General features: G+C 36.3%; 1 protein-coding gene across 2 annotated transcripts in view; it reads left to right on the plus strand.

The window, feature by feature from the left end:
- USH2A (usherin) overlaps positions 1-19,547 on the plus strand; it is a gene marked incomplete at both ends in the record, with an annotated part of 756,807 nt that overhangs the window by 168,429 nt on the left and 568,831 nt on the right. For both annotated transcript variants that reach the window (XM_079697601.1, XM_079697602.1), the window contains one exon: positions 5,864-6,027. In XM_079697601.1, the coding sequence (XP_079553727.1) occupies positions 5,864-6,027 (164 nt within the window). The remainder of the gene's footprint in view (positions 1-5,863; positions 6,028-19,547) is intronic.

Consider the following 19,547-nt stretch of genomic DNA (forward strand, 5'->3'; position numbering starts at 1 on the left):
TAATTCAACCTACTACACCAGGGTTCAGCAAACTGTGGCCTGTGGACCAGACCTGGCCTGCCACCTGTTTATGGAAATAAAATTTTATTGGAGCGCAGTAATACTCAATCTTCACATATTGTCTATGGCTGCTTGCACACTACTACAGCAGAGTTGAGTTGCCCCAGAGGTCATTTGGCCACAAAGCCTAAAATATTTAGTCTGGTCCTTTTAGATAAAGATTGCTGAGTCTGTAACCAAGAGTCAGTGACCCCTGAGCAAGTTACTTAATTCCACCAAGCATTGTAGAATCATAACTATAGATTTGGAAAGGAGCTTAAAAGTAACTTTGGTTAAACTGTACCCTATACATTTCTCTACATAAATCACCTTTAAGGATAACTGATCATTCAGCTTCTGCTGAAAACATGGGACTAAAAAAGAGCTTATTGTCTCTGAAACAGCTCATCTTTATTTCAAACAACTTTAACCTTGTTCTTCATATTAAGCAAAAATTTCATTCCTGTGACTTTCTTGACCGATCTTACTTCTGCCTTCTGGGGTCACAGGATCAGTGTACTTGCTTCTCCCTGAGAGCACTTTAATAATTTGACTCTGCTTTCAGACCCCAAAGTTATCATGTTCATATAATGAGGAGGTTAAGGAAAGGAACATTAGAGCTTCTAGACATAAACGTGTGTTATTGTTAATATAGTGAGTCTTCTGGGATTTCTTTTCCTTTTAAATGTCTGGTCTTGGTGACTAGCATGTTGGACGTGGCCTACATTCCCTGGGATTAGGTGGAGTGCCAACAAAGGAGAAAGTGGCAGAGGCCCAAATACAGGAGGACTGTGCTTAGCAAGCTCTTCTTCAGATGACAGGAATGTCCCCACCCTGGACTCGGATGGCACTGTTGTCTGGATGCAAGGGAGTCACTGCCCAGGTCCAGTTCTTATGAGTCCCTTTACTTGTAGGAAGGCTTCACTGGGGGGGTGGGGGGTGGGCTGAGCACTGCAGACTCCTCCCTCCTTGATGAGACACACCCCTCACTTCCTCTCCAGTAAGCCATGTGATACGGCTTTCAGCTCACACACAGAGGATCTCCAAGCCCCAAATCCCTCTCTTATAATTCTGGACGTCGGTTCTAAGAGAATCTGGTGTTACTAGTTGGCTGTGAAGAAAGGGAAACTGGGAACCTCAGTGAGACCACACGTCCACTGCAGAGATGGAATAGAATCTTAACCAGGGGAAAACCAAACTCCCCTGGAGGGCACTCATGGGATCCTGCACAAAAGGACTGAACCAAGAACTCTTCTGGCCTTAGGGAGTCAGAATAGAAGGCCAGCCCTTAAACAGTGGTCCCTTCCTTGGGGAGAGGTTAGCCAAGGGGACAACTATGCCAATCAGAAAGGGCTCAAAAGAGTTAAATTGTTATTAAAGCTATGTGTCACATTTAGATTTATCTGTGGTGTCCTAAGTCTAAAGCTTTTCTAGTGCTTTATTCATTCATTTATTCAACAATATGTATCGAACACTTACTGGTTGCTAGTCTTTGTGCTAGGGACTGATGGAAGAAAACTCTTTGTCCAATTTCTCCAATTTGCCTTGAAGCCTCTTTCTCTTCTCTTCTTTTTTTTTTTTTTTTTTTTCTTTTTTTTGTGGTACACAGGCCTCTCACTGCTGTGGCCTCTCCCGTTGCAGAGCACAGGCTCCGGACGCGCAGGCTCAGCGGCCATGGCTCACAGGCCCAGCCACTCCGCGGCATGTGGGATCTTCCTGGACCGGGGCACGAGCCTGTGTCCCCTGCATCAGCAGGTGGACTCTCAACCACTGCGCCACCAGGGAAGCCCCCTCTTCTATTCTTAATGATTCTTAAGAATCCTTGACTAAAGCCCCTCAGCAATTGGAGGTCTCTTCCTCCTGCGTTCTTTATGTTAAATGGTGACCCCATCATCCACCCATCAGCAAATTAGAAAACCGGGAGTAACCCCACTCCCTTATTTCCTTCTTCACGTCTCTTTTCAACTTGTCCACCCCATCCTACTGACTTTACATACTAAACATTTCTTAAATCTATCCTGCTCCTTCCCACTGTCATCATTGCACCGAATCTAGCAATACCTTACCTCTGCTTACCTGTCCAGCTTTATCTGTCACCACCTTCCTGTTTGGAATTTATCTCCAAAATTTTTGAATTGCTTAACATTTCACACCCTCTCCTGCTGTGTCTTCTCTCTCTCTTTTCTCCCCTCCCTAGTAGGCTTGGCTTATTCCTATTCATCTTTTTTTTTTTTTTTTGCGTTACGCGGGCCTCTCACTGTTGTGGCCTCTCCCGTTGCGGAGCACAGGCTCCGGACGCGCAGGCTCAGTGGCCATGGCTCACGGGCCCAGCTGCTCCGCGGCATGTGGGATCTTCCCGGACCAGGGCACGAACCCGTGTCCCCTGCATCGGCAGGCGGACTCTCAACCACTGCGCCACCAGGGAAGCCCTTCTATTCATCTTTTAATGTGAAGTCCAAACATCCTCTTCCAGGATTCCTTCTTACTACTCCTCTCCCTATCCCCATCCTTTTCCACCAGAGTAGGTAGTTGGCGCTTTTCTGTGTCCCAAAGAGTCTGTACACATCTTTATTAATGCTCTTTCCATTCTTTCATTTCTCACTAGACTGAGGGCTCCTTGAAGACAGGGACAGTTCTATCTTGTTCATCTTTATGTGCTCAGTGCCTAGTCCAGTCCTGGGACATAATTAGCCCTCAGTGAATGTTATCTATGTCGGTCAATATCTTTAACTCAATTTGATGTTACCTATGAGTTGAGGCTCCAGACAGAAGAGAGGTGTCCAAAGAGAAACGTCAGTCAAGTTATCTATAGCCTGGACCGTATCCGTGGGCCTCCTAATGTGGTGGCTCTTCCTCACATGATGAAGTTTCTGACAATGAGATGCACGATTGAAACTCATTCCCTTCATTCATAGTGATGTTTCCGCAATAGTAATAAGTAGGATAATTCTTTCTCTTACTGTTTGCACAACTGGAAGAAGCTCTCTGGAAAGGAAAATATATGAGATTTGTGATTTAAGAGACAGAAGCTAATTAACTTCTTTCCCAGTCTGTCCAGTAAACACTAAGTTATGTAAGGGCCCAAACAGAGCTGTAATGGTAACCATAATGAACTGGTCAATAAACATCACAAATTGTTTATCTATATAAATCTTGACAGATTACTCTTTATGAAATCCATTTAGCAAGTGAGGTTTTCCCATAAGGAAGAAAAATGAAGATTTTAAACAGATTGCGGGAGAAGCCCTAGCTGTACCAGGAGAGTCAGTGTAATAAAGGTTTCTTTATATTAATATTACAAAAACCATTTATCTTCACAAAATCAATATCACAATTCATCTTAGTTTGGTGTTTCTCTTTCTAAGCTTAAAATGTCTTTTCCTTCATTATGTATAATTTTGTTTTAATAAATGTGAAATGTACTTCATTTAGGAGATGCTCTTGAGGAAGGATAACTTATAAAATGACATCAAACTTGTAGCTTATCTGCTAAAGAGTCTTGGAAATGTTTAAAATTATATTTGAGGGCTTTCCTGGTGGCGCAGTGGTTGAGAGTCCGCCTGCCTATGCAGGGGACACGGGTTCGCGAATGGCTGAGAAATTTACAGGAATCATTTTACTTAAACCTTAATTACAAGATTATCCCCAGCGTCCTTTAGGCTAGAAACAAACTATACTATTTAGAAAAGTCTCCTATGAACTTCATCCAGGTAAAAATCTCTCTTACTAAAGTCAAGCCATTATAAGAAGTCAGAGAAGTTGCATGTAACAATGGCTGGGATAAAAAGACTATGAAATCAGGAAGAGTCCCATTTAGTTACTCAAAACACTGCATGCTTTCCTAAGAACTGGTTTATTTATTCCGTTTGGATTTGGAACTTAATACCCCATGTATATTGACAGAGCTGACTTGGAGTTAAACACGTAGCAGTTAACATGAAGAAAATAGATCTCCATCAAGGAAAGGAATTATGTTATACACTGGAAACTATTACTCTAAATGTACTGTATGTAAAATAAATGTGATTGTCTCATGAGTGAATGGTAATAAAAGCTGAAGTACTTGAGAGACACTTATTCATGAGTGGTGCAGTGATATATACATATGCATTGAGAGAAGCTTGTATCATTGCTTATGCTTACCAATATTACATTAAAAGCCGACGAACAATATACTCTAAGTAATAGCATATAATGAAGTTAGGAGCAAATTAAAGATTTTGTTGCTTCTGTAATTCCATTTTAATTTCCATGCATAATTTTCTTCAGATATAATACTTAAACACCTAAACAAAATATCTATTTGAGATGGAGTCCTGCTGCAGTGTCTATACATAAAGGATACAGTATAGTTGTTTGGAGGGAAACATGTCCTTTTATCATGACATAAAAAGGGCAAACTACAGTATAGTGGGTTTCAAGACAAACTGTACTTTATTTATTCCCAAGGTGATATTAGTCCATAAAACAAATTTGCAGCTTATTTAGCAGCCTTAGCTTTTATCGGCTTTTTAAAGGGTCTTGAATGATTACCCAGGAGATCACACCATCAAAGTTGCAGTGAGATGAAGTAACTCTATCCATCCAGCATCTTTATTAGAAAATATAGGGGAAGCCATACTTTTGTTTTAAACGTATCCTATGGAAAGTCTCTGTTTAAAGGTGGTAGTCTTCTTACCTGTGCTGTTTTGCTTCTCTAAGGCTTCATGGTGCCCAAATTGCTTATCCTAATCTGTGACATTGACATGGAGTGAGTGTTTGAATAATTCACTCTGAGGAAACAGGTTTTAGTTTCTACCATGGCAAAATGCCAAAACAGTGATTTTTACAGTCAACTTTGGGTCCAGGAAATCTAAGTCAAAATGAAGTTCTTTCATTATATTTATATCAATAGTATCTTTTCATAGATCAGAATAATGCTTTATTCTTTAATTATTTTGGGTGAATAAGTTTAGTGCATAAAATAAAAAGTGAAACATAACATATATTAAAACATCAACAGTGGGCTTCCCTGGTGGCGCAGTGGTTGAGAGTCCGCCTGCCGATGCAGGGGACACGGGTTTGTGCCCCGGTCTGGGAAGATCCCACATGCCGCAGAGTGGCTGGGCCCGTGAGCCATGGCTGCTGAACCTGCGCGTCTGGAGCCTGTGCTCCGCAACGGGAGAAGCCACAGCAGTGAGAGGCCCGCGTACCGGAAAAAATAAATAAATAAATAAATAAATATAAATAAATTTAAAAAAGATCCTACTTATAAAAAAACATCAACAGTATTTGAACATATCTTCCTCAAACTGTTTCCTTAGCAAAAGGTAGTCTTTAGAAAACTATATAATTTTTACTCTTTATAAAACTATAGGATTACAAGAATTTTAGAGGGAGCAATAATTATCATTATTGTAGTTTTGTATTTCACAACTTAAAAGATACTTGAAGAGATAATTTTATGGGTATCTCATCTTAATTTTTAGCTGTCAGGAGAACTGCTTTTGTGAGGATAGAAAGTTTACAGTGTTCTTAATTGAGCAACTAGTATGGAAAATAAACCATAAGATGTATCATGGCATATAAAAAAGCAATATAACACTTTCTTGGCATTAATTAATGTACAAAGAGATGGCTTCATAGAGATTTTATTGTGAGTGGCATTTTGATAAAGGTGTTTTTTTTGTTTTGTTGTATTTTGTGTTTTTTAGCTGAGGAATCCTTTTCAATATACTGGCTAAAACAGACTATTTTATTCCACAATGTTATTGATAGATGTAACTTATACTGTGAATTACTAATCGAAACGTCATTCTCTTTGATGGTTTATTTGTCTTTTCAGATGTCAGCCTTGCAGTTGTCATCTCTCAGGAGCCTTGAATGAAACCTGTCACTCAGTCACTGGCCAGTGTTTCTGTAAACGATTTGTCACTGGCTTGAAGTGTGATACTTGTGTTCCCAGTGCAAGCCATTTGGATATCAACAATCCATTGGGCTGCAGCAAAAGTAAGTGAACTCTGGCCCAGTACTGGTATAGGAGGCAACATCATGCAGGGCACTGTCTCCTTAATTTCTCTCTCCACCGAGAACTCATCAGAAAGGCTTAGGTACAGTGTGGAGAATTTAAGTGAGAAATGGAAAAAAAAAATTACACTAAATGAAATTTGGGTTCTTTCCCTTGACTGGATCATTGAACCTGGTTATACGATTATCTTAGTAGTGGGAAATTTACAATAGTTGGTTGCAGTGGTATCACTAACAAGGTGATGAAAGTCCTGGTTTACCCCAGACTAAGGGTTTTCCCAGAATGTGGGACTTTTCAGTGTAAAATTTAGGACAACATTGGTTAAAACAAAATGAATGGTCGCCTCACCACATAAAAATATTTCCAGGTAATTTCTATAACAAATGGAAGATTATTGTGGGATTTATGTCCTTCCACCTCCCCACCATATATGGACACTATGCTACTATTAGTTGCTTATTGATATTGTAGCAGTTATTATCATTATTTATCACCACATATTACTCCTGTATTTGATATTCCTGTCTTTCTACTTTAAGTTGCATTAGTTTTTTCAACACCTCTCACATTTTTAACTCTTGGAAGCCAAAGGTTACATCATAGTGTCTTTTGACTTCTCAACACTATTCTCCAGGGCCTTGAATTGACTTCTCAAGGTCACCTGCAGCCCTACAATTTCATAGCATATTGATTTCTTCGTATTTACTTCAAGATCATCTATCCTTACCTTTTCTAGAATTCCCAAGAAATGCCTGCTAAGAGCATGTGGTAAGGAGCCCTCTATAATATATTGTACCATATGTTTCCTCCTTGAGGTGTCCTGAGATTGTCATGAGTCACAATGTTAGGAAATGCCACAAGTCTGGACAAATCATCATAAGTAAGCATGCCTGGAGCAGTGCTATCTATATTTAAGGAAGAGAGAGAAGTAATAAAATCTTGGGGTCCACAGCAACTGTACTAGTTTTGGAAGTAGTGGTAAGCAAGATGTAGCTAATGATTAACAGGACATATTCAGCTTTTGTACCTGTGTGTTTTATCTTCAGTATCCTGTGTTTCACTGGTCTCTCTGGATTTTAGGAAAAGTAAAATTGTAGGTACTTATGCTACTCTTGGGAAAGGACTATCACAATTGCCTTTGTGTATAAATACAGTCTAAACACCAATCTGGATTCATTGAACATTTAATTAATATTTGTTGTTCACTGATTAGCTATATAGTTGATTGATTTGGGTGCAACAGAAATTCCAGCATATTTCTTTGGATGTCAGTTGTAGATCATCGTTTATGATAGAATTGTAACAGCTTTACATACCACATATGGAATCTTAGAGATTTTTTGATGGGTTCTGCCACTAATGCTGTATGAAAATATTGGCTTCTGCTCCATTTTTTGCTACCTGTTCTTGCACCTGAGACACAGTCTAGGGATTACACCTCAGGCAAAAGTGGATGGTCTGGTCACTGGAAACGTGGCCTACATTTCTTAGTAGTGGTAGATGTTCACTTTTATGTTAAGATTTTTCTTCTCTGGGCTAAATATTTTTGGTCTGTCCCACTGCTTTCCATTCTTAATAGTTAAAAAACCTTGCATGTTTATAATTATTCTTTTCTGGATATGTTCCTTTTGACTTTCTGTCTCTTTAAACTTGTGATCCTCAGTATTGAACACATTCCTCCAGCTACTTGTGGTGGTGGTTTTGCTGCTGTTGTTTTAGGTTGGGGTTTCACCACGTTTGCAAAACAAAGTCAGAAGCTTAACATCAACAGAGGTAATTCATCTTAAAAATTAGACAGGATTCCTGCCTTTAGAGGAGCTCAAAACACAGTCAGCAAGACTGATGGACACAATGAGAATAGAAGGAAGTGAATGCGAGGCGCCAAGAAAGTGCCAATTGTGGGATGAATGTGAAGAGAGCTTCTTTCTGTCCTGTTCCACCTTGGTTTTCACATGGTCCTTGCTTTTTAATCCCAGCAACAGCTAGAACAACCAGCTTCACAAAGGTAGAACGCTATTGAAAGGAACTGTAGTGCTATCTATTGTTGAAACTGTGAACTACCTCGGGCACATATTTTTCTTTGTGTCCTGCTGATGTCAAGCATGTGTTTTCCTTGAAAGGTATCATGTTTCATGGTGCCCTTCTGTACAGTTTGGGAACCATGAGATTATAGTTATTATCTTTTCTACTTCCTTAGCCACTGAAAAAAGTTTAGCACTACCATCTGTGATTGGTTGTTTTATTTCTTTTTCTTTTTTTTGAGGGGGGGACAGGGAGTGGAGGCGGGAATCCTAGGATATAATTTCCAAAGTGCAGGGGAATTGAATTAAAATAAAGTAGTTAGACCTTCTCTCATAATATGCTGCCTTATTCCGTGATTTAGTTCTTTCCTATGAATAATTATTTTATGCTTCTAAAATGATAGTCATTCTCTTTGATGTGGAGAGAGAGAAACAGAACGTGTATTATAGAGTTCTGCTTTCTGCAGGCTTTCCTACTGAATGACATTCTACTTTGCCCTAAACTTCTGCTTCTGAACTTAAACAAACAAGTAAACTGTATATATATATTCATAGCTCATCTGTGCTTAAACCTTTTTGATAATCAAATCACTTTTATGTTTATCCTTGGTTATTTATCCATCTTTTTATCATTCACATTTTTTATCTCTACTGTTCAGACAGGATCTCATATCTCTCCTTTAAAAATATTTTTACTGTGGTGAAATAGTAAAATTTACCATATGAACCACTTTTAAATGTACAGTTCAGTTCAGTGATATTAAATACTTTCATAATGCTGTGCAGCCATCACTACCATCCATCTCCGTAACTCTCTTCTTCTTGTGAACCTGAAACTCTATACCCATTAAGCAATAATTCCCCTTCCCCACATTTTCCCCTATCTCCTGGCAACCATAATTTTACTTTCTGTCTCTATGATTTTTAACAGTCTAAGGTACCTCATATAAGGAAAATCATAAAGTATTTGCCTTTTTGTTACGGGCTTATTTCGCTTAGCATATGTCCTCCAGGTTTATCCATATTTTAGCATATGTCAGAATTTCCTTCTTTTTAAAGCTGAGCCATATCCCATTACATGTATATACCACCTTTTGCTTATCCATTCATCTGTCGAGACACGTAGGTTGCTTCCATGCTTTAGCTTTTGTGAATAATGCTGCTATGAATGTGGGTGTACCAAGATCTCTTCAAGATTCTGCTTTCAAGTCTATTGGGTATATACTCAGAAGTGGAATTGCTGGATCTTATGGTAATTCTATTTTTATTTTTTTGAGGAACTGCCATACTATTCTCTACAGCAGCTTTACCATTTTACATTCTCACCAGCAGTGCACAAGGGTTCTGTTTTCGTTACCATTGCCAACATTATTTTTTTCTGTTTATTTATAGTAGCCCTCCTAATGTGTGTAACATGGTATCTCATTGTAGTTTTGATGTGCATTTTCCCAGTGAGTAGTGATATTGATCATCTTTTCATGTGCTTATTGGTTATTTGTATATCTTCTTTGGAGAAATATCTATTCAAGTCATTTTCCCTTTTTTTTTTTTTTTTTTGCGGTACCCGGACCTCTCACTGTTGTGGCCTCTCCCGTTGCGGAGCACAGGCTCCGGACGTGCAGGCTCAGCGGCCATAGCTCACGGGCCCAGCCACTCCGCGGCATGTGGGATCTTCCTGGACCGGGGCACAAACCCGCGTCCCCTGCATCGGCAGGCGGACTCTCAACCACTGCACCACCAGGGAAGCCCTCCCATTTTTTAATTGAATTTTTTTGTTGTTGAGTTTTAGGAATTCCATATGTATTCTGGATATTTATTCCTTACCAGGTATATGATTTGCAAAGATTTTCTTTAATTCTATGGGTCACCTGTTTAATCTGTTGATAGTGTCTTTGGTGAACAAATATATAAATTTTTGATGAAGTCCAATTTGTCTATTTTTTCTCTTGTTACTTGTGCTTTTGATATCATATGCAAGAAATCATTGCCAAACCCAATGTCATGAAGTTTTGCCCTGAGTTTTTTCCTAAGAATTTTATAGTTTTAGGTCTTACATTTAGATTTTTTATCTATTTTGAGTTAATTTTTGTAAATGGTGTTAGATAAGGGTCAACTTCACTCTTTTGCATGTGAATATCCAGTCTTCCAAGCACTGTTTGTTGAAAAGACTCTACTTCACCTAGTGAATGGTCTTGGCTTCCTTGTTGAAAATCATTTGACCATATTTGTGAGTGTTTATTTCTGGACTCTCTAGTCTATTCCATTGGTTTATATGTCTGTCTTTATGCCAGGACCACAAAGCTACTGTAGCTTTGTAGTATGTTTTGAAATCAGAAGGTGTATGTCTTCCAGCTTTGTTCTTTTTCAAGATTGCTTTGGCTATTTTGGGGTCCTTTAAGATTACATATGAATTTTAGGGTAAATTTCCTAGGTCTACAAAAAAAAGTCATTGAAATTTTGACAAGGATTCCATTAAATCTGTAGATTTCTTTGGGTAGTATTGACATTTAACAATATTAAATCTTCTAGTCCATGAACAGGGGATGTGTTTCCATTTATTTATGTCACCTTTATTTCTTTGAGCAAAGTTTTATAGTTTTCAGTGTACAAATCTTTCACCTCCTTGGTTAATTTAATTCCTAAGTATCTTTTTCAATGCTATTGTAAATAATTGTCTTCATAATTTCCTTTCCAGATTGTTCATTGTTAATATATAGAAATGTAACTAGTTTTTGTTTGTTGACTTTGTATAATGCTACATTGCTGAATTCATGTATTAGTTCTAATGATTTTGTGTGTGTGTAATCTTTAGGGTTTTCTACATAAAAGATCATATTATCTGTGAACAAAGATAATTTTACTTTTTCCTTTTCAGTTTGGTTGCCTTTTATTTCTCTTTCATGCCTAAAATCTGGCTAGAACTTCCAGTACTATGTTGGGTTGAAATGGTGACAGCAGGACTCCTTGCCTTGTTCCTGATCCTAGAGAAAAAGCTTTCGGTCTTCCACAATTGAGTGTGATGTTTGCTGTAGGTTTCTCATACATGGATTTTATTATTTTGAGGTAGTTGCCTTCTTCCAGTTCATTAATTTTTTTATTTTGAAAGGGTGTTGAATTTTATCATATGGTTTCTCTGTGTCACTTGGGGTGATCATGTGGTTTCATTTTTCTTCAACCTCTTAATATGGTGTATTTCTTTGATCAATTTATGTCTGTTGAAACATCTTTGCAATCCAGGAATAAGCCCCCCTTGCTCATGGTGTATAATCCTTCCATTGTGTTGCTGAATTTGGTTTGCTAGTACTTTGTTGAGGATATTTGCATCAGTTCATAAGGGATATTGTTCTGTAGTTTTCTTTTCTTCTAATGTCTTTGTCTAGCTTTTATATCAGGGTAATGCTGGCCTCATAAAATGAGTTAGGAAGTGTTCCCTCCTTTTCAAATTTTTGGAAAAATTTGAGAATAATTGGTACTAGTTCTTATTTTGTTTGATAGAATTCACCAGTTAATTCATCAAGTCTAGGGCTTTTCTTTGTTGCAAGATATTGATTACTGATCCAATCTCTTTACTAATACAGGTCTATTCAGATGCTTTATTTCTTTGTGATTTAGTCTTGGTAAGTTTTGTCTTTCTAGGAATTTGTCCATTTCATCGAGGTTATCCAGTTTGTTGATGTACAACATTAATAAAAGTATTTAATATCACTACACTGCACATTTTAAAATGGTTAATTTGGTAAATTTTATGCTTTATATATTTTACTACAATAAGACTATTTTAAGGAAAGCTATAAGAGCCTCTCTGATAATTAGAGCTAACAAACGTGAACGACAAAAAGATAAGTAAATAACCAAGAATGAACATAAAAGTGAGTAGAGTGTCAAGAAGATTTAAACACAAATGAGCTATGAATATATATATATTCAGGTAATCCTGAAGGACTCCCTTGTGTGGTTCTTGCAGAGCATGTCTAGTAGTAACAAACTCCCTCAGCTTTTTAAACCTGGGAATGTCTAATTTCTCCCTCACTCTTGAGGAATAGTTTTGCTGAGTGTAGAATTCTCAGTTGGCAGGGTTTTTTTTTTCTTTCTTTCTTTTTTTTCATTTAGCACTTTGAATATATCAACCCACTGGATTATTTTAAAAATTTTCTTAATGATATGCTTTAAAATCTAAGAGCTATTAATTTTGATGAAGTGTAAGTTACAAAAGTTAATTTTTTTGGCTCATATGTTTTTGCATTCTATCTAAGAAATTTTTCCTTGACCCAATGTAGCAAAGATTTTTTCCTATGTTATCATCTGAAAGTTTTGTATTTTTAGCTTTTGCATTAGGTCTATAAAACATTTTGAATTAATTTTGTGTATGGTGTGATGTAAGCATCTGTGTTCTTTATTTCATTTTTATTTTTTGACACATGGATATTCAAACGTTCCTGTAACATATTTTTGAAATGATTATCCTTTCCCTATTAGGCTGCCCAGGTGTCTAGGCAAAAAACCAACTGACCCCATGGCTAACATTATACTCATTGTTGAAATACTAAAAGCTTTTCTCCTCACATCAGGCACAAGACAAGGATGCCCACTTTTGTGTCTGTTTTTCAACATTGTACTAGATGTTCTAGCCAGAATAATTAGACAAGAAAAAGGCATCCAAATTGGAAAGAAGTAAAGCTATCTCTATTTGCAGATGACACAATCCTTTATAGAGAAAATCCCAAAGAATTCACAAGAAAGCTACTAGAACGAATAAACAAATTCAGCAAAGTTGCATGTTACAAGATCAACACCTAAAATCGCTTGTGTTTCTAGCAATGACCAAAATAATAGGAAATTAAGAAAGCAATTCTACTTACACTGACATCAAAACGAATAAAATTCTTAGTAATAAATTTAACTAAAGAGATGAAAGACTTGAACACTGAAAACTATAAAACACTCCTAAAAAATTAAATAAGACATAAATTAATGGAAGACATTCCATATTTATAAATTGGGAGACTCAATATTGTTATGATGTCAGTACCACTGAAGCAGTCTGCAGAGTCAGTGGAATTCATATCAGAATCCCAGTGGCATTTTTTGCAGCAATAGGAAAACTCATCTTAAATTCAAATGGAATCTCAAGGCTAAAACAATCTTAGAAAAGAAGACAAGTGGAGGACTTACAATTCCTGACTTCAAAAATAACTAGAAATCTACAGTAATCAAAATAATGTGGTACTGGCATAAAGACAAATGTATAGACCAATGAAATAGAGTGCCCATAAATAAAACCTTACATATATGGTCAGTTGATTGAAACAAGGGTGTTTAGACCATTTAATGGGGAAAGGACAGTATTTTGAATAAATGATGCTGGGAAAACAGGTATTCACATGCAAAAGAATGAAGTTGAACACTTACCTTCCACCATATATAAAAATTAATGCCAAGTGGATTAAAGACCTAAACTTAGGAGCTAAAGTCATATGAAAAACACAAGATAAAAGCTTCATGACTTTGGATTTGGTAAGGTTTTCTTGGGTATAACACCAAAGGCACAGAAAACAAAATAAAAAAAAGAGAGAAATCTGACTTCTTCAAAATTAAAAATGTCAGCATCAAAGTACACTATCAAGAGAGTGAAAAAACAACGCACAGAATGGGAGAAAATACATACAAGTCAACATCTGATAAGGAATTAGTATCTAGAATATATAAAGAACTACAACTCAACAATAAAAGTCAAAGAATTTAATTTAAAAAAGGACAAAGGACTTGAATAGACATTTTTTGAAAGAAAATATACATATGGCCAATAAGAACATGAAAATGTACTCAACATCATTACTTATTAGGGAAAGCAAATTAAAACCACAATGAGGTACCACTTCATACCCATTTAGATGGCCCTTATCAAAAAATGTAAAATAACAAGTGTGTTGAGGCTGTGGAGAAATTGGAGGATTTATGCATTGCTGGTGGGTCTGTAAACAGGTGCAGACATTGAGGAAAATAGTTTGATGGTTCCTCAAAAAGTTAAACACAGAATTACTGTATAATCCAGCAATTTCTCTCCTTAGGTAAATACCCCAAATTGAAAGCAGCAACTTAAACAGATATTTGCACACCAGTGTTGGGTGCAGCATTATTCACAATACCCAAAATGCAGAAAAAACCTAAGTGTCCATTAAAAGATAAGTGGATAAGGAGAATGTGGTATATACACACAATTGAATATTATTCATCCATAAAAATGAATGAAATTTTGATATAATATGGTTTAACTTTGAAAACGTTATGCAAAGCAAAATAAGTTATGCAAAAAGTATTATATAATTCCATTTATATGAGATACCTAGAATAGGCAACTTCATATACATAGAAAGTAAAATAGTCTTATCAGGGGTTGAGGGAGGGGAATGGAAGGTTATTGTTTAATGGGTACAGAGTTTCTCTTTAGGATGATGAAAAAGTTTTGGAGATGAATAGTGGTAATGGTTGCACAACATTGTAAATGTACTTAATGCCACTAAAACATACTTTTAAAAATGGCTAAAATGGTAAATTTTATGTTTTATATATATTTTACTACATAAGAAAGTCAAGTGACCATACAAGGTTCTCTCTCCTCGTTCATTGATCCTTATGTTTATTCTTATACCAAAGCCACACTGTTTTGATTACTGTAGCTTTAGTCTTGAAATCAGGACCAACTATTTTCCTCAAAATTATTTTGACTATTTTAGTTCTTCCACATTTCTGTATACATCCTTGGTGTTATCTTGTCAATTTCTACAAACAGACATGCTGGGATCTGCGTAGAGGTTGTGTTGAATCTACAGATTAATTTAGGTGGAGTTGACATCTTAATAGTATTGAGTCTTACAGCACATGAAAGTGTATGTCTCTGTCTATTTAGGTCTTTAATTTTTCTTGGCAGTGCTATACAGTTTGCAGTGTTCTGGACTTGTACATTTTTAATTAAATGCATCTTTTGTCTCTTTGATGCTGTTGTGAATGAAATGACACTGTGAATGAGACTATTTTCTTAATTTTACTACCAAATTAATTGCTAGTATACTGAAGTACAATTGATTTTTTTTTTTTTTTTTTTTTTTTTTGTTTTTTTGCGGTACAACGGGCTTCTCACTGTTGTGGCCTCTCCCGTTGCGGAGCACAGGCTCCGGACACGCAGGCTCAGCGGCCATGGCTCACGGGCCCAGCCGCTCCGCGGCATGTGGGATCTTCCCGGACCGGGGCACGAACCCGTGTCCCCTGCATCGGCAGGCGGACTCTCAACCACTGCGCCACCAGGGAAGCCCTACAATTGATTTTTTAAAAGGACTTTATTTTTGAGAGCAGTTTTAGGTTCACAACAAAATTGAGAGGAAAGTACAGAGATTTCCCATGTTTTCTCTGCCCCCTCACATGCATAGCTTCCCCCAAATATCAACCAGAGTGGTGCATTTATTACAATTGATGAGCCTACGTTGACATATCATTATCATCCAAAATCCATAGATTACAAAGTGTATAGTTCAATTTTGTTGTATTCAATACATTCTATGGGTCTTGTCAATATAAAATGACATGTATCCACCATTTTAGCATCATACATAGAGTAGTTTTACAGTTTTAAAAACCCTCTGTGCTCTGCTTTTTCATCCTTTCTTCCCCCACCCAAACCCTGAAACCACGGATCTTTTTACTGTCTTCATAGTTTTGCCTTTTCCAGAATGTCTTCTAGTTGGAATCATACAGGATGTAGCCTTCTCAGTTTGACTTCTTTCACCTAGAAATATGCATTTAAATTCCTCCATGTCTTTTCATGGCTTGATAGCACATTTCTTTTTAGTGCTGAATAATAATCTATTGTCTGGATGTACCACATTTTATTTGTACATTCACCTACTGAAGAACTTTTGATTGTTTCATACTTTTGACAGCTATGAATAAAGCTGCTTTAAGCATCTGTTTACAGATTTTTGAGTGGACATAAGTTTTCAACTCCTTTGGGCAAATACCCAGGAGTGCAATTGCTGGATCATATGGTAAGAGTATGTTTAGTTTTGTAAGAAAGTGCCAAACTGTTTTCCAAAGTGGCTGTACCATTTTGCATCCCCACCAGCAGTGAATGAGAGTTCCTGTTGCTCTACATTCTTAACATTATTTAGTGTTGTCAATGTTCTCGATTTTGGCTGTTATAATGGGTGTATAGTGGTATCTCATTGTTTTAATTTGCATTTCCCTAATGACATGTGATAAGGAAATTCTTTTCAGATGCTTATTTGGCATCTGTATATTGTCTTTGTTGATGTATCTGTTAAGGTCTTTGACCCATTTTTTAATCAGGTTGTTTGTTTTCTTATTGTTGAGTTTTAAGAATTCTTTGTGTATTTTGAATAACAGTCCTTTATCAGATATGTCTTTTGTGAATATTTTCTCCAGTCTCTGGCTTATCTTTTCGTTTTTTTAATAGTGTCTTTCACAGAGCAGAAATTTTTGATTTTAATGAAGTCAAACTTATGAGTTATTTCTTTTTGGATCATTCCATTGGTGTCATATCTAAAAAGTCATCCCCAAACCCAAGGTTATCTAGATTTTCTCCTTTGCTATCTTCTGGGAGTTTGTAGTTTTATATTTTAATTTAGGTTTGTGATCCATTTTGAGTTGATTTTTATGAAGGGTGTGAGGTCTATGTCATGATTCATTTTTTTGCATGTGGATAGACAGTTGTTCCAGCACCATTTGTTGAAAAGTGCAATTGATTTTTGAATATTGTTGTTGTATCATGTTACCCTGCTAAATTAACTTATTATGTCTAGTAGGTTTTTTGGGGGGAGGGAATTCTTTAGAAATTTGTACATACATGATCATGTAGTCCATGAACATCAACAGTTTCACTTTCTTTCCATTTATATGCTTCTAATTTCTTTTTCTTGTTTTGAGGACTTGATAGAACCTCCAGTTAAATGCCAAATAGAAATACTGGGAACAGACATCTTTGCCTCATTCCTGATCCCAAAGGCAACCTTCAGCATTTCCCCACTAAGTATAATATTAGCTGTAGGTTTTATGTAGATGCCCTTCATGGGGTTAAGAAAGTTCCCCTCTATTTCTATTTTGTTTAGAGTTTTTTTGTTTTTGTTTTAAAATCATAAGTAGGTATTGGATTTTGTCAAATGCTTTTTGTGCTTCTATTGAGATGATCAGATAATTTTTGTCCTTTATTTTATTGATATGATATGTTAAATTAATTGATTTCCAGAGAATAAATCTTTAATTCCAGAGATAAATGCCAATTACTTGTAGTAACTAATTCTTTTTAAATCTTTAGATATAGTTCTGGCTTGTTAATATTTTATTAAGATACTTTTATATGTCTGTTCAAGGGGGATGTTGGTCTGTAGTTTTATGTTCTGTAATTATGTTTCTATAGATTTGCTATCAGGGTAATACTGGCCTGATAAATAAAATGGTGGGAAATACTCATTCCTCCTCTTTTTTTTTTTTTTTTTTTGTGGTACGCGGGTCTCTCACTGTTGTGGCCTCTCCCATTGCCGAGCACAGGCTCCAGACGCGCAGGCTCAGTAGCAATGGCTCATGGGCCTAGCCGCTCCGTGGCATGTGGGATCTTCCCGGACCGGGGCACGAACCCGTTTCCCCTGCATCGGCAGGCGGACCCTCAACCACTGCGCCACCAGGGAAGCCCCTCGCCCTCTGTTTTTTGAAAGAGTTCTATTGGATTTGTATCATTTTTTTCCTTACATGTTTGAGAGAACTCACCAGTGAAACACCTGGACTTGGGTTTTCTTTGTGGGATTTTAAATTACTAGTTGAATTTCTTAGTATAGGTCAAGTTAGATTTTATATTTTTAGCCTGTTTTTATAATTTGTGTCTTTCTAAAAATTCTTAGTTTCCTGAGGTATGAATCTTGGATAATTGATTTTAGATTTTTTTCCATTGTATACATTTTTATATATGCATTTCTTTTAATATATGCATTTAATATACTATACATTTCCCTCTAAACACTGCTTTTGCTGCATCATACAAATTTTGATAAATTTTATTTTCATTTTCATTTAGTTCAAAATATTTAAAAATTTCTCTTGAGACTTCTTTTTTGGTGCCTGTGTTATTAGAAGCATGTTGTTTAATCTCCAAATATTTATGGATTTTAAACTTATTTTTCTTTTATTGATTTCCAGTTTAGTTCTATTGTAGGATGAGAATATACTTTCAATGATTTTTATACTTTAATATTTTTAAGGTGGATTTTATGGTCCATTATGTGGTCCATCTTGAATGTTTCATGTGAACTTGAGAAGAATGTGTATTAGGTGGAATACTCTATAAAAGTCAGTTAGATGAGTTTGGTTCAGTGTTTTTCAGGTCAGCTGTATCCTTACTGATTTTCTGGCTGCTGAATCTCTCAATTACTGAAACAGTGGTGTAGAATTCTCCAATTTTAATAGGATTTATCTATTTTTTGTTGCACTTCTATCATGTTTTGCTTCAAATATTTTGATGTTCTGTTTTTAGGTGCATTCTATTCTTGAGCTTTGGCCACTTTTTCATTATGTAATGCTCCTCTTTTTTTCCCTGATAATTTTTCCAGTTTTGAGGTCTGAAATGAATATAGCTACTCCAGCTTTCTTTTGGTTTGTTAGCATAGTATATTTTTCTCATCCTTTTATTCTTACCATATCTTTTTCTTTTTATTTAAGTTGGGTTTCTTATAGATCACATATTGGTGGGTCTTGTTCTTTTATCTATTCCATCAGTTTCTGTCTCTTAATTATTGAATTTTGGCCATTCACATTTAAGGTGATGATTGATATACCTAGAAGTGGAAATGTGGGCCACATGTTAACTCTATGTTTAAACTTTTGAGGAACAGCCAGACTGTTTTCCAAAGTAGCTGTTTCATTTTCATTCTCACCAATATGTATAAAGGTTCCAATTTCTCCACATCCTCAGCGACACTAATTATCTGTCTTTTTAATTATAACCATTGTAGTGGTGTGAAGTGTTCTCTCACTGTGGTTTTGATTTGCATTTTCCTGATGACTAATTATGTCAAGCATCTTTTCATGTGCTTATTGGCTCTTTGGGTATGGTCTTTGGAGAAATATCTGTTCAAGTAGTTTTATCATTTTTAGTGGGTTATTTGTCTTTATTACTGAGTTGTAATTGTTTTTTATACGTTCTAAGTACAAGTCCTTTATCAGCTATATGATTTGCAAATGTTTTCTCCCATTCTGCAAGTTGTCTTTAAATTTTCTTGATGGTGTCATTTGAAGCATAGTAGTTTTTAATTTTGATGAAGTCCAATTTATCTGTTTTTTCATTTGTTGCTCATGCATTTATGTCATATCTATGAAACCACTGCCAAATCCAAGGTTATGAAGATAAGCAAACCCTTATGTTTGCTGCTAAGAGTTTTATAGTTTTAGGTCTTACACTTAGGTCTTTGATCCATTTTGAA

This window comes from Hyperoodon ampullatus (genome assembly GCF_949752795.1).
Source record: "Hyperoodon ampullatus genome assembly, chromosome: 2".
Taxonomy (NCBI): Eukaryota; Metazoa; Chordata; class Mammalia; order Artiodactyla; family Ziphiidae; genus Hyperoodon; species Hyperoodon ampullatus.